The sequence below is a fragment of the Balaenoptera physalus genome (assembly GCF_965194825.1).
Source record: "Balaenoptera physalus genome assembly, chromosome: 11".
NCBI classification, from domain to species: Eukaryota; Metazoa; Chordata; class Mammalia; order Artiodactyla; family Balaenopteridae; genus Balaenoptera; species Balaenoptera physalus.
This window is the reverse complement of record NC_138896.1, coordinates 74,815,766-74,827,974: the sequence shown is the minus strand read 5'-3', so window position 1 is coordinate 74,827,974 and position 12,209 is coordinate 74,815,766. Positions and strand designations below refer to the sequence as shown.

The window sequence follows — 12,209 nt, the reverse complement described above, 5'->3', positions numbered from 1 at the left end:
AACAATTCTGCCAATTTCCATCTTTGTGATTGGAGAGTTTAATTCGTTTACACTCAAGCAATTACTGATAAGGAGAAACTTCCATTATTTTGCTGTTTGTTTTCTATATGCTTTATAGCTTTTTCTGTCCCTAATACCCTGTATTACTGCCCTCTTTTATGTTTAGTACTTCTTTTTTTTTGTAGTGAAACATTTTAATTCCCTTTTCATTTCCTTTAGTGTATATTCTATAACTATTTTCTTTGAGGTTACCATGGAGATTACATTTAACATCCTAGTTTTAATACTCAAATCTGAATTTATACCAGCTTAACTTAAAAAATCTGCTGCTTTAAAGCTCTGTCTTCACCCCTTTTGGTTATTGATATCACAGAATTACATCTTTATGTATTGTGTAATGAAAAACATAAACTAGTAATTGGTTTTTTTTTTTAATGCATTAGTCTCTTAAATTTTGAAGAAAACAAAATGTGGAACAAACCAAAGTTACATTAGTACTAGACTAATAACTTTTTAGACTAAATTTTTTTTTAGTGTATTAGTGTCTTAAATCATGTAGAAAATAAAAAATGGAATTACAAACCATTGTTATAATACTAGCTTTGATAATTGCCCATGTATTTACCTTTACTGAGACCTTTATTTCTTCATACAGCTTTGTGTTATTGTCTAGTATGCTTTCATATCTACCTGCATGACTTCCTTTGGTATTTCTTGCAGGGCAGGTCTAGTGGTAATAAACTTCTTCATCATTTATCTGGGAATGTCTTAAGTTCTCCCCCACCCAGTTTTATTGAGAAATAATTGATATGTAACACTGTCTTAGTTTAAGGTATACAACATAATGATTTGATATATGTATATACTTTGAAATGATTACCACAGTAAGTTTAGTTAGCATCTATCATCTGTCATAAATTTTTTTTTCTTGTGATGAGAACTTTTAAGATCTACTATTAGCAACTTCCAAATGTACAATAGAGTACAATTAACTATAGTTACCATGCTGTATATTATACCCCCAAAACTCACCAGAAGTTTCTATGTTTTTACCACCTTTACCCATTTCCTTCACCCCCACTCCCCACCTCTGGCAACCACCAGTCTGTTGTCTCTTTCTATGAGTTTGGTTTTTTTCAGATTCTGCATGTAACTGAGTTCATACAGTATTTGGCTTTCTCTTTCTGACTTATTTCACTTAGCATAATACCTTCAAGGTCCATCCATGTTGTTGCAGATGGTAAGATTTCCTTCTTTTTTCTTTCACTTTTGCAGGACATTTTTGCCAGATAACAGGATTCTTGGTTGACAGTTTTTTTCACTTTGAAAATATCATCCCACTGCCTTTTGGCTTCCAAAGTTTCTGATAAGAAATCTGCTTATTATCTTACTGAGGAATCCCTTGCATGTGAAGAGTTGCTCCTTTCTTGTTGCTTTCAAGCTTGTCTTTGGCATTTGACAGTTTGATTATAATGTGTCTGAATGTGAACTCTTTGTGTTCGTCCTACTTGGAGTTTGTTGAGATTCTTTGATGTTTATATTCATGTCTTTCATCAAACTTGGGAAGTTTCTGGCTATTATTTCTTTAAATAATTTCACTTCCTCTTTCTCTCTTCTTCTGGGACTCCCACAATACCTATGTTAGTCCCTTTAAACCCCTTGGAAGTTGCTTCAGCTGGAGACTATGGTGTTTGTAACAATGTTAATGAGCGTTGCAACAGTGGTTGCCTGCCTCTGTGTCTGTCCCTCTGTGATGAGAAGCAGCAATCAGCTGTCAGTACAGAGATCCCTAGTACTTGGAAGACAAGATTCTTATTGCCTACCCTACCCTGGCTCCTATAAGCTATCTACAGGCTGCTCCAGGAATGTTGGACAGCTACCTGCCTCTAGGTAGGGGGGTGCTAAGAGCTGAAATTGACTGGAATTAACCAAAATTTACCATCCAAGCCTTCCTCTGAATGTTTCAAGCCTTTAAGAGACTCCAGAGTTCCAAAATAGTTACATCTGGCAGATTCTGCCAGTGCAATTTTTGTCCATGTGAGGAGATAGATTCCTGGTGCTTCTTCTTCCTCCACCATCTTCTATATATATTGTATTATACAATGCTTTTAAAATCAGTTCAGAGAAGAAAAGGAGAAGCAATTTGTATTTATATTGTTTTTATTTAAATAATTACCTTCATCAGTGCTTTTCATGTTTTCATGTAAATTGGAATTATTGCCTGGGGTCTCTTGCTTTCAGCCAGATGAGCTTCGTTTAGTAGTTCTTGCAAGGCAAGTCTGCTAGTCACAAATTCTGTTTATGCTTATCTGGGAATATCTTTATTTTGCCTTCATTTTTTTTTTTTTTAGTTAATTAATTAATTAATTTATTATTATTATTTTTTTAATATTTATTTTTGGCTGTGTTGGGTCTTCGTTTCTTTGCGAGGGCTTCCTCTAGTTGCGGCAAGCGGGGGCCACTCTTCATCGCGGTGCGCAGGCCTCTCACTATCGCGGCCTCTCTTGTTGCGGAGCACAGGCTCCAGATGCGCAGGCTCAGTAATTGTGGCTCACGGGCCTAGTTGCTCCGCGGCATGTGGGATCTTCCCAGGCCAGGGCTCGAACCCGTGTGCCCTGCATTGGCAGGCAGATTCTCAACCACTGCGCCACCAGGGAAGCCCTTGCCTTCATTTTTGAAAGATAGCCTTACTGGATATGCGATTTTTAGTTGACAATTTTTTCTTTGAGTACTTTGAATATGTTATCCCACTGCCTTCTGGCCTTCATTGTTTATGGTAAGTCAGCTGTTAATGTTATTGGGGTTCTCTTGTAAGTACTGAGTCATTTTTCTCTTGCTGCTTTCAAGATTTTCTCCTTGCCTTTGGCTTTCAGCACTTTTACTTTGTTGTCGTTGTTGGAATATTGCTTTTTATTATTATTTTATTTATTTATTTATTTATTTATTTATGGCTGTCTTGGGTCTTCGTTTCTGTGCGAGGGCTTTCTCTAGTTGCGGCAAGCGGGGGTCACTCTTCATCGCAGTGCGTGTGCCCCTCACTATCGCAGCCTCTCTTGTTGCAGAGCACAGGCTCCAGACGCGCAGGCTCAGTAATTGTGGCTCACGGGCCCAGCCGCTCTGCGGCATGTGGGATCTTCCCAGACCAGGACTTGAACCCGTGTCCCCTGCATTGGCAGGCAGATTCTCAACCGCTGCGCCACCAGGGAAGCCCTATTATTTTTTTAAATTTATTTTTTCTTATTGAGATAACATTGGTTTATAACATTATATAAGTTGCATGTGTACAACCTTACATTTTGACTTCTGTATACATTACAGCATCAGGACTTTTACTTTAATGTGTGTGGATCTCTTTGAGATGATCCTGCTTAGAGTTCATTGAGATTCCTGGATGTGTAGATTGTTTTTTTAAAATTTGGGAAGTTTTCAGCCAATATTCTTCAAATATTTTTTCTGCTTCTTTTCTCTCTCCTCTTCTTCTGGTACTCCCATTATACATGTGCTGTTGTGCTTAATGGTGTCTTACATTTCTCTGAAACTGTTCATTTTTCTTCATTTTCTTTTCTCTCTGTTCTTTGGATTGCATAATCTCTGTTGATCTATCTCCAAGCTCACTTATTCTCTATGCCAGTTAAAATATACTGTTTAGCCTCCCAGGTGAATTTTTTCATTTGTTATTGCACTTTTCAACTCCAGAACTTCCATTTGGTTTTTTAATGCCTTCTCTTCCTCAGTATTCTCTGTTTGATGTGACATTGTCATCATACCTTTCTTTACTTCTGTAATCATGGTTTCCTTTAGTTCTGTGAACATGCTCATAATACCTACTTTGATGTTTTTGTCTGTTAAATCCAACATCTGGTTGCTCTCACAGGCAGTTTCTCTTGCCTGCTTATTCTAGTGTATGTGTCATACTATTCTATTTCTTTGCATGTCTCATAACTTTTTGTTGGAAACTAGACATTTTAGATGATAAATGGTTACAAGTCTGAGTATTGGCCTCCAGTGGTGGGGGGTTGTTATTGTTATTTGCTTGTTTATTTGTTTAGTGATTGGCTGGATTATATTAGTAAAGTCTATGAACCCCTTACCCTGGTCCCCACAATGTAAAGCCTCTGATGTTGCCCCTAGGGTACAGCCTTGGGTATGTTCACAACTATCTTGGAATGACAGTGGGTTTGGCAGAGCTCTCTTTATTTAGTTAGTTATTTGTTTTGGCTGCACTGGGTCTTAGTTGCAGCATGCGGACTTCTTAGTTGGCGGCATGAGAATTCTTAGTTGCGGCACACATGCAGGATCTATTTCCCCGACCCCGGGGATCAAACCCAGACCCCCTGCCTTGGAAGCATGGAGTCTTACCCACCGGACCATCAGGGAAGTCCCTGGCAGAGCTCTCTTGATGCTGCCTTTCCCAGACCTCACCCAGATGTTTTTTGGTTGCCAGCTGATCACTTTTATTGTTCTCAGTAATGCCCTGGGGCTATATTGCTCCATAGGCTGATCCAATCAAAGCTGAGCTCCTTTGAAGAGGTAGTTCCCAAGCTTAGTGTTTGAGATTTGTTCTGAACCCAGGGCCCCTCCAGCTTCTTGGTTCTTTTAAAGTAGCTGGCGTACAGTTTAGCCTATATATCCAATGCACCTAGTACTAATCTGCTCCCAGTTGCCTTTCACCACTACCTCCAGTTTTTGAGAGCACCCTTAGGCTTGAATTCTCCACACTCTGTTCCAAATGAAGTCGGTTCATTAAAGACTTGGTGCTTATTTTATGTCTTGCTTCTACCCCCAGGCAAAATCTGGGAGCACAGCTCGGGAGCTGGGAGTGGGAACAGTAGCTTGCTTGTCTCTGAGTGATACCCCCACTTAGGAAGCTCAGAGGGGGTGAGAGGCAGTAGCATCTGGTCTTCTTGGCATGCTTCACCCAGCATGCAAACTTCACTTTATGGTCTAGGGCAAAGGTGATTGGGGTCCCTGTATTTTCAGTGGCCCTGTGCCCAAGATAGAGCCTCTATCCTACATGTCTGAGCTGGGCATAAAAAAGAAGCTACCACCTCTTGGCTGCACTCTCCCAAAGCTTACTGTCACCATCAGGTATTGGGGGCAGGATGAAATATGCCGATGTCCTGCCCCTCCCAGGAAGATAGCCTTCCAACTAGGAGTTAGGGGGAAAGAAGTTTCTTGACTTCACCAGTGTAGTGAAGTTTTTGTCTCACTGAGCTGGAGTGGGGAGGGAGACATTTCATTTTAATTCAGTTCACTGACCCTCATTGTTCTTAGTAGCTTTACTGTTTTTAACTGAGTTTTAGTAGATTTTCTAGAAAAAAAAAGGGTCCCTATTTGCTATATGCCCTTATGACCATTTCCAGAGACTTTAAATGGTTGGTTTTTTAAATATTTTCACCAGTTTCACTGAAGAGGGGTCTGCAGAGCTTCTCACGCTGTCATGCTGGATGTGGAACCAATTAGGAATACATTTTATTTTTATTTTAAAATTTATTTATTTTATTTATTTATTTTTGGTTGCATGGGGTCTTTGTTGCTGTGCGCAGGCTTTCTCTAGTTTCAGTGAGCGGGGGCTATTCTCCGTTGTGGTGTGTGGGCTTCTCATTGTGGTGGCTTCTTTTGTTGCGGAGCATGGGCTCTAGGCGCAGTCTTCAGTAGTTGTGGCTTGCAGGCTCTAGAGTGCAGGTTCAGTAGTTGTGGCTCACGGGCCTAGTTGCTCCGCGGCATGTGGGATCTTCCCAGGCCAGGGCTCGAACCTGTGTCCCCTGTATTGGCAAGAGGATTCTTAACCACTGTGCCACCAGGGAAGCCCCAGGATTACATTTTAGATTTAGTTGTTATGTCTCCTTTAATCTGGAACAGTTACTGAGTCTTTGTTTTTCATGACCTTGACGTTTTTGAAGAGTATAGGCCATGTGTTTTATAACATGCCCCTCAGATTGCGTGTGTTTGATGTTTCCTCATGAATAGATCCAGATTATGCATTTTTGGTAGGAATACCACAGAGGTGATGTTGTGTCCTTCTCAGTTCATTGTATCAGGAAGTGCATGACATCTGTTTAACATATTATTAAATGTTATTTCAATTTCAGGCATTTCTTTCAACAGACATACTTTGAGTATCAAATAGTTCTTTTTTTTTTTTTTTGATTACTAGTCAGTTTGAATTTTATGTTAATTGGTTGTATTATTTTGTAAATGCCTTTACTGAGTTATCTATGGGATTGATTTTGTTTTATCAATTCTAATATTCTGGGTTTTTTGCCTTCAATTAATTTATTTTCTCCATTTCATGTGTGTGACATGCAATGGAATGTCTAGGTTTCTGATAAGGATAACAGGTGTTTGGTGGCTTTTTTTTTTTTTTTTAATTTTTATTGGAGTATAGTTGCTTTACAATCTAATATTTTAATATTGCTGTGTTTTATTGATTTTAAGAGCTCTTTATACATTAATGGTATTAATTCTTTGGCATGTAGCAAATATTTTCCTTAGTTTATTGTTTGCTCTTTAATTTCTTATGACTATTTTTTGGTATCTTGACATTTAAAATTTTTATGTAAACAGAACTATTAGTTTTCTCCCATAAGGTTTCTGCTCTTGGTATCATGCTTAGAATAGCCCTTTTAAGGTTACGGAAATATTTTTTTCTACTATATACTGATTTTTTTTTTTTTTATGTTTCCCAAATAGGTACTTTTGCGGGAGCACATGGGTGAAAAGTATGTGACTTACAATGTGAAAGCTCGCCAGTTAAAATTTTTTGAAGATAATGTAAAATTTTGATAATTTACCTAATCTGCTGCCAGAATGAAACTATTTTCAAAGGTTTTTGGCTTAAACAAAAACAAACAAACCTATAATAATGACTGGAGGCCATTCACCATCCTTATATTTTGTTGGGCCTTTTTTTACTAGAAAAAAATTGGACAGAGTAATATGAAGCAAGCTTATTACAAAAGAAAAAAACCTTTGGCTATCTTATTCTCTTTATGAGGGAAAATCTGTTGTACGATGTTTATTTGGTTACTGTTTACTGAGCCTTAAACCAACTTGATATCTAGAACTATTTTTTTTTAAGGTACTTATTAGCTTGAATACAGGGATATAACATACTGGATTGGAAGTTTTATATTATACTATAGTGACTAAAGCAATAGGAGAAATAAATGACATATATCCAGTGATACTACTTTTTACTGTTAATAACCTTAAGTAGAAGTTGATAAATTATTTTTTTTATAATTCTGGGAGTAGACTTAAAGATATGGCATTATATATAGTACTTGAGCATTGAATTCCTTTTTTTGCATATTGATGGATGTTTAACATTTTATTTCCATTTAATATGGACCTCATTCAGGGTATACAAGAATTGAAACTAGGAGTTATTTTGGGCTAGTAAATCAATATGTTTTTACATACTGGATTTATTTTTTCTTTTTCTTTTTAAGATTTATTTTTCCATCAGCAAAAACATTCCTTAAACGCTAATTCCTTTTCTAATTCAGCAGTTTTTAAGTAAAGTCCAGATCCTTTTAGTTATGTTGGACATATTTGTCTCCTGAAATTTGTCTTCTTATACATCAAGATATTGTCTTCCCATGTTTTAAATGTATAATTGTATATCACATATTTTATTAGTTGTTTAATAAGGGGCAATACCCATCTAGCAAATAGTTTTTATAAAATAAAAGTTTTGATTAGTAAATTTTAACTTCTGCATTTGAGGGACTCTAAACATGAATATGACTCCAGAAATATTTTCATTTTTTACAGTTAAAAATATGTCTTACCTTTTATGAAAATTATACACACACATAAAATAATAAAATGTTCCCTTTCTAGTCCACATAAAAGACTTTTATTTAGTTTTTACTATGTGCCAGGTGCTAGGCCCGGGTTCATGGCCTAATTTCTGAAATTTCTTTATTTTGAAGGGTTTTTAACAACTCAACTCTAAAACCATCTAGTCCTAGTGCTCAGCTGAGGACAAATTTTTGGCAAACGGTTGGTCTTCCTGAGCTATTTACCATTTCTTGCATGTTTTAGAAATCCACATCTTTCTGGAAAGTCATCAGTTCTACTAAAGTTTTCTAACTTATTGATACAAAGTTATACATATTATTTTCTTAGAATAAAAGAAATCTCCTCCATACCTTTTTTATTACCATTCTGTATATTTTTGTTTAAACATTCAGTTTTTATCCTACTGTTCTTTGGTTATTTTGTGGTGCTTTTTTCTTGGGTGCTTAATCATTTTTCAGCTTTCTTATTTAATTATAAAACACATTTTTAAGACTATAAATTTCCCTTTCAACATATCTTTGGCCACATTTGAGACTTTTTTTTTTTTTGAGGTTAGTTTCTAAATAGTAAATCTGGTTTTGATTTTCTCTTTTATTTTTTTTCATTTACTGAATATTCTTATTTATTTTTTTAACATCTTTATTGGAGTATAATTGCTTTACAAGGGTGTGTTAGTTTCTGCTTTATAACAAAGTGAATCAGCTATACATATACATATATCCCCGTATCTCCTCCCTCTTGAGTCTCCCTTCCCATCCTCCCTATCCCACCCCTCTAGGTGGTCACAAAGCACTGAACTGATCTCCCTGTGCTATGTGGCTACTTCCCACTAGCCATCTATTTTACATTCAGTAGTGTATATATGTCCATGCCACTCTCTCACTTCGTCCCAGCTTACCCTTCCCCCTCCCCGTGTCCTCAAGTCCATTCTCTACGTCTGCATCTTTATTCCTGTCCTGCACCTCGGTTTTTCAGAACCTTTTGTTTTTTTTTTTTTTTAGATTTCCATGATTTTTTCTTTTAAAAGTGTCTAAATTTCCATATCTTTGGAAGGCCAAGGAAATTCTGTCTCCTTGCTCCAGCTACACTGCAGTGTTGTTAATGAATATGACCTGTACAACCCCTATTTCTTGGAGTCGTTTTTCCCTGTAGTTCAGTACATGATCCATCATTGGAATGGCCCTATGTGCATTCAGTAAAGGTGAATTCTCATGCATAGGCAGAATCACTTCTCTACTAAATATTGGAAATGTTCTACATCTGCACTGATGAGCTCTTGCAATGGAACTCAATTTTTAATTAAACTTAAGACACACATGACTAGTAGTACCATATTGGACAGCACAGCTCTGTATCATTCATTCAGTAAATACTGAGTGCCTATAATGTGTCATGTACTGTTGTAGGTACTAGGCAAACAGCACTGAGCAAAATGAGGTTCCTGTTCCCATGGAGCTTATATTCTAGGGAGGACAATTAACAAATATATACTGAGATATATTAAATGCCATGGAAGTAGACACAGAATGATGGAGCATACCCATACTTTGACAGGGTAGTAGGAAATGCTTCTTTACAGTGACATCTGAATGTCACCTAACCTGAATGAAAGGAGAGGACAAGTCATGTATATCCGAAGGAAGATGTTCCAGGTATGTGGAACAAGTGCAAAAGTCTTCATATTAATTGCCTTGATCTATCAAAATCTGAAAGGTAGAGTGTTGGTCTCCTACCAAGAGTGCAGCTTTGCCAAATTCCAGTATATGTAAGAATCTTTGCTTTACACATTTAACATCTTATTCAATGCATGATTCATAAGTGACATCTTACAGCTATGAAATGTTGCTCTTTGCCCCATTTAATGCTTTCTGATATTAAATATTTCTTTTTCACTATTACCACTCCTTTTAGGTTGCATCTGCCTAATATATCCTTGCTCCTGTTTTCAACCTTGGGGTGTCATTTTGAGAACATGAGGTGATGTGATTTTTAACCCTATTGGGACCTCTTAACTTTATATTCACATTTATTATACTTAACTGATATGCTTGTTCTTGTTTCTGCCATCTTTTATTTTTCTTCCCCTTTTTTAGAATCCTTTCCTGACTTTTGCTATATTAAGGTCTTTGCTCCCTTTTTTTTAAACTCATAGTTTGGAAGTCCTATATCCTGGTATTGAGAAACAGAATATTACCTGTAATAACCCTTCCACTCCCATCCCTCCCACAAGGCCTTTGGAACATTTTTCTCTTCGGCCCTCTGGAAAATTTTAAAGGAATTTACAGTTTTATGAGTTTCCACTTTGAACCACCTTAGGTAAAGCCTGGATTAAATGTTTTCTGCTTGGCAATAGGCTTATTTTAGTGGTACCAAGATACTACTTTACCACAAATTTACATTTGTGGTAAATTTCATAGCTGTAAGATATCCCATATGAATCATGCATTGAATAAGATGTTAAATGTATAAAGCAAAAGTTTTTTTATAGGTGCTTGCTGTTGTTAAAAAAAAAAAAATGTATGTTAGGAACTTGTAGCTTCAGAAAATAGAAATGGTTCTTACACTTTCAGAACCATGAACTTCTAATTTTGGCTTTTACTAGTAGTCATGCTTGCAGAACAATAAACAAAAGACTCTTTAGACATTGAGTTGCACTGTGAGTTTTATTTGAAAACATTAAAACAGCCTGACGACTCATAATGAATTATAAAACTTTGATAGTTAAATTGTATTATCATTTATGAGGCTTTTATTCTTCATTATTTTGTAGACCTGAAAGAAACTTTGCATACTTGTGTTTTCTGTTCTCCATTTCAGAGGAAGATTGTGAAGAGAAGGTCTAAAATATTTATAAATCAAAACCCAACAGAGAAGTGAAATATAGAGAGAACAAAATCTGTACACAGCTGAGCATAGGTGTTTTTAGCTCATGTTTTGGATATGAAAACAATTTAACTCATGTCACACGAAACAAAAGCAGCTGCAGTAGTAAAGCTCAATCATGAAAACCCCAATCAATTATTTTTAGCATGTCTCTTAATTTTTCTTTCCCCTGGTTTCTTGTCTTCTGTGCCTGAGTCTTGAACAGGTAACCACTTGAGGGGGTGCCGGCGATAAATGGGCCACGGAGGAAGTGTCAGCTGGGTCACAACAGAGAAAATGCATCAATTATGGCCATTAAAAGTTTAAAAGAGCATTATGTATAATGCCTGGTTGCCAAATGACTCCTATGCTAAAGGTTAAAAAAAAATGAAACTGACATTCCTATGAAAACTGTGTGCCACCACCCAGACAAGATACTGTTAAGTGAGAACAAGCCTCACTGTTTACACATGGCTTTAAGAGCTAAAAGAAAGGTGAGGAGGGAGCAATATGAAGGCTGTAAGGTCTTAAGGTCTAGTCTGACTTTAAGATTACTGCTTGGATCGCCTGCCAAAAGAAATGAGCTTTATGTAACTTAACCTCATCTGATGCTATTTGGCATTTACTTTTCCAATGATAGCAAAGGAAGGATGAGGGAAACGATGGTGCCGGTTCTCACTACTAGGGCCAACCAAAACAACCCAATTCAGAAAACCTAAGTTGCCACTAACATCCAAGCACCCATAAATTTCTTACCAAACACGAAAAAGCAAATCCCGCCATAACTATATAGACAGTCCACCCGAACTGTTCAGCCACGTACCCGTAGATAAATCCAACTATCTAGAGACAAAGAAAGTATATTAAATACAGTCAAGGTGGGGGTGGGGAGAGAAGATTATGCAAAACCAATACTTACTGCAGAAAAAAGAATAATTCCCTGAAACATCTGTTCAGCTAGCTTCTGGCCCTTGTAATCCTAGAGGTGAAGGAGAGCAAAGCAGGAATTGGTTCTACCATCGAAGAGGTACATTCCTGCCCTGGCCTCACAGCTTTGGCACAGGGCGATCCCAATATATGGGGCTTCCCCAAGAACTTAAAGGAATGACATTCTGGGTTTCCCGGGGGAATTAAAGCATCCTCACGGAACCCGGGCTGGGGCATCCTCGCGCGGGAAGAGAGAAGGGGACCCAGGAGATTCATTTCGGGGAAGAAAATAGCCATCCGGGGTAGGAACCGCGGTGCACCGGGGGGGTCTCGGACAAGGGTTGCGGAGCTGCCAGGCTCGCGAGCGGCGTGTAGGAATCTTGGGGCCGAGGCGGGCAGCGCCCTCACCATTTGCGTGGGCAGGGAGCTCAGATGCTCCAACATGACTGGCTCAGGAGGCGGGCGGCGGAGCGAAGGCGGCCGGGACTCAGGGACAGTAGGGGCCGTGGTCAGCTCCTGCGCACAGCTCTGCGGACCTGTCGAGCCGAGGGTCGCGATGGCCGCGGCCCCGGAAGCGGATGTCTCCCACAAACCCGGTCGGCCCGAGGCCC

The 12,209-nt window shown here is 38.1% G+C and overlaps 2 protein-coding genes across 8 annotated transcripts in view; one reads left to right on the top strand and one right to left on the bottom strand.

Moving 5' to 3' along the window:
• NEK4 (NIMA related kinase 4) overlaps positions 1 to 10,823 on the top strand; it is a 56,104-nt gene extending 45,281 nt beyond the window's left edge. For all 7 annotated transcript variants that reach the window (XM_082414467.1, XM_082414465.1, XM_082414469.1 and 4 more), the window contains one exon: positions 6,694 to 10,823. In XM_082414467.1, the coding sequence (XP_082270593.1) occupies positions 6,694 to 6,786 (93 nt within the window). In that variant the 3' untranslated portion in view covers positions 6,787 to 10,823. The remainder of the gene's footprint in view (positions 1 to 6,693) is intronic.
• Positions 10,454 to 12,146, bottom strand: SPCS1 (signal peptidase complex subunit 1). The gene is made up of 4 exons (XM_082414562.1): positions 12,007 to 12,146; positions 11,591 to 11,650; positions 11,428 to 11,514; positions 10,454 to 10,949 (listed from the first exon to the last, which is right to left on the bottom strand). Exons 1-4 carry the CDS (start codon positions 12,040 to 12,042, stop codon positions 10,824 to 10,826), a joined length of 309 nt encoding a protein of 102 aa, XP_082270688.1. The 5' UTR covers positions 12,043 to 12,146; the 3' UTR covers positions 10,454 to 10,823.
• Positions 12,147 to 12,209: the final 63 nt, after the last annotated feature.

Coding starts and splice junctions, on each gene's coding strand:
- SPCS1 (XM_082414562.1), bottom strand. CDS start 12,042: ATGTTGGAGCATCTGAGCTCCCTGCCCACGCAAATG. Junction 11,651..12,006: donor GCTCCCTGCCCACGCAAATG/GTGAGGGCGCTG, acceptor CTTCACCTCTAG/GATTACAAGGGCCAGAAGCT. Junction 10,950..11,427: donor GATTTGCTTTTTCGTGTTTG/GTAAGAAATTTA, acceptor GTTGTGACCCAG/CTGACACTTCCTCCGTGGCC.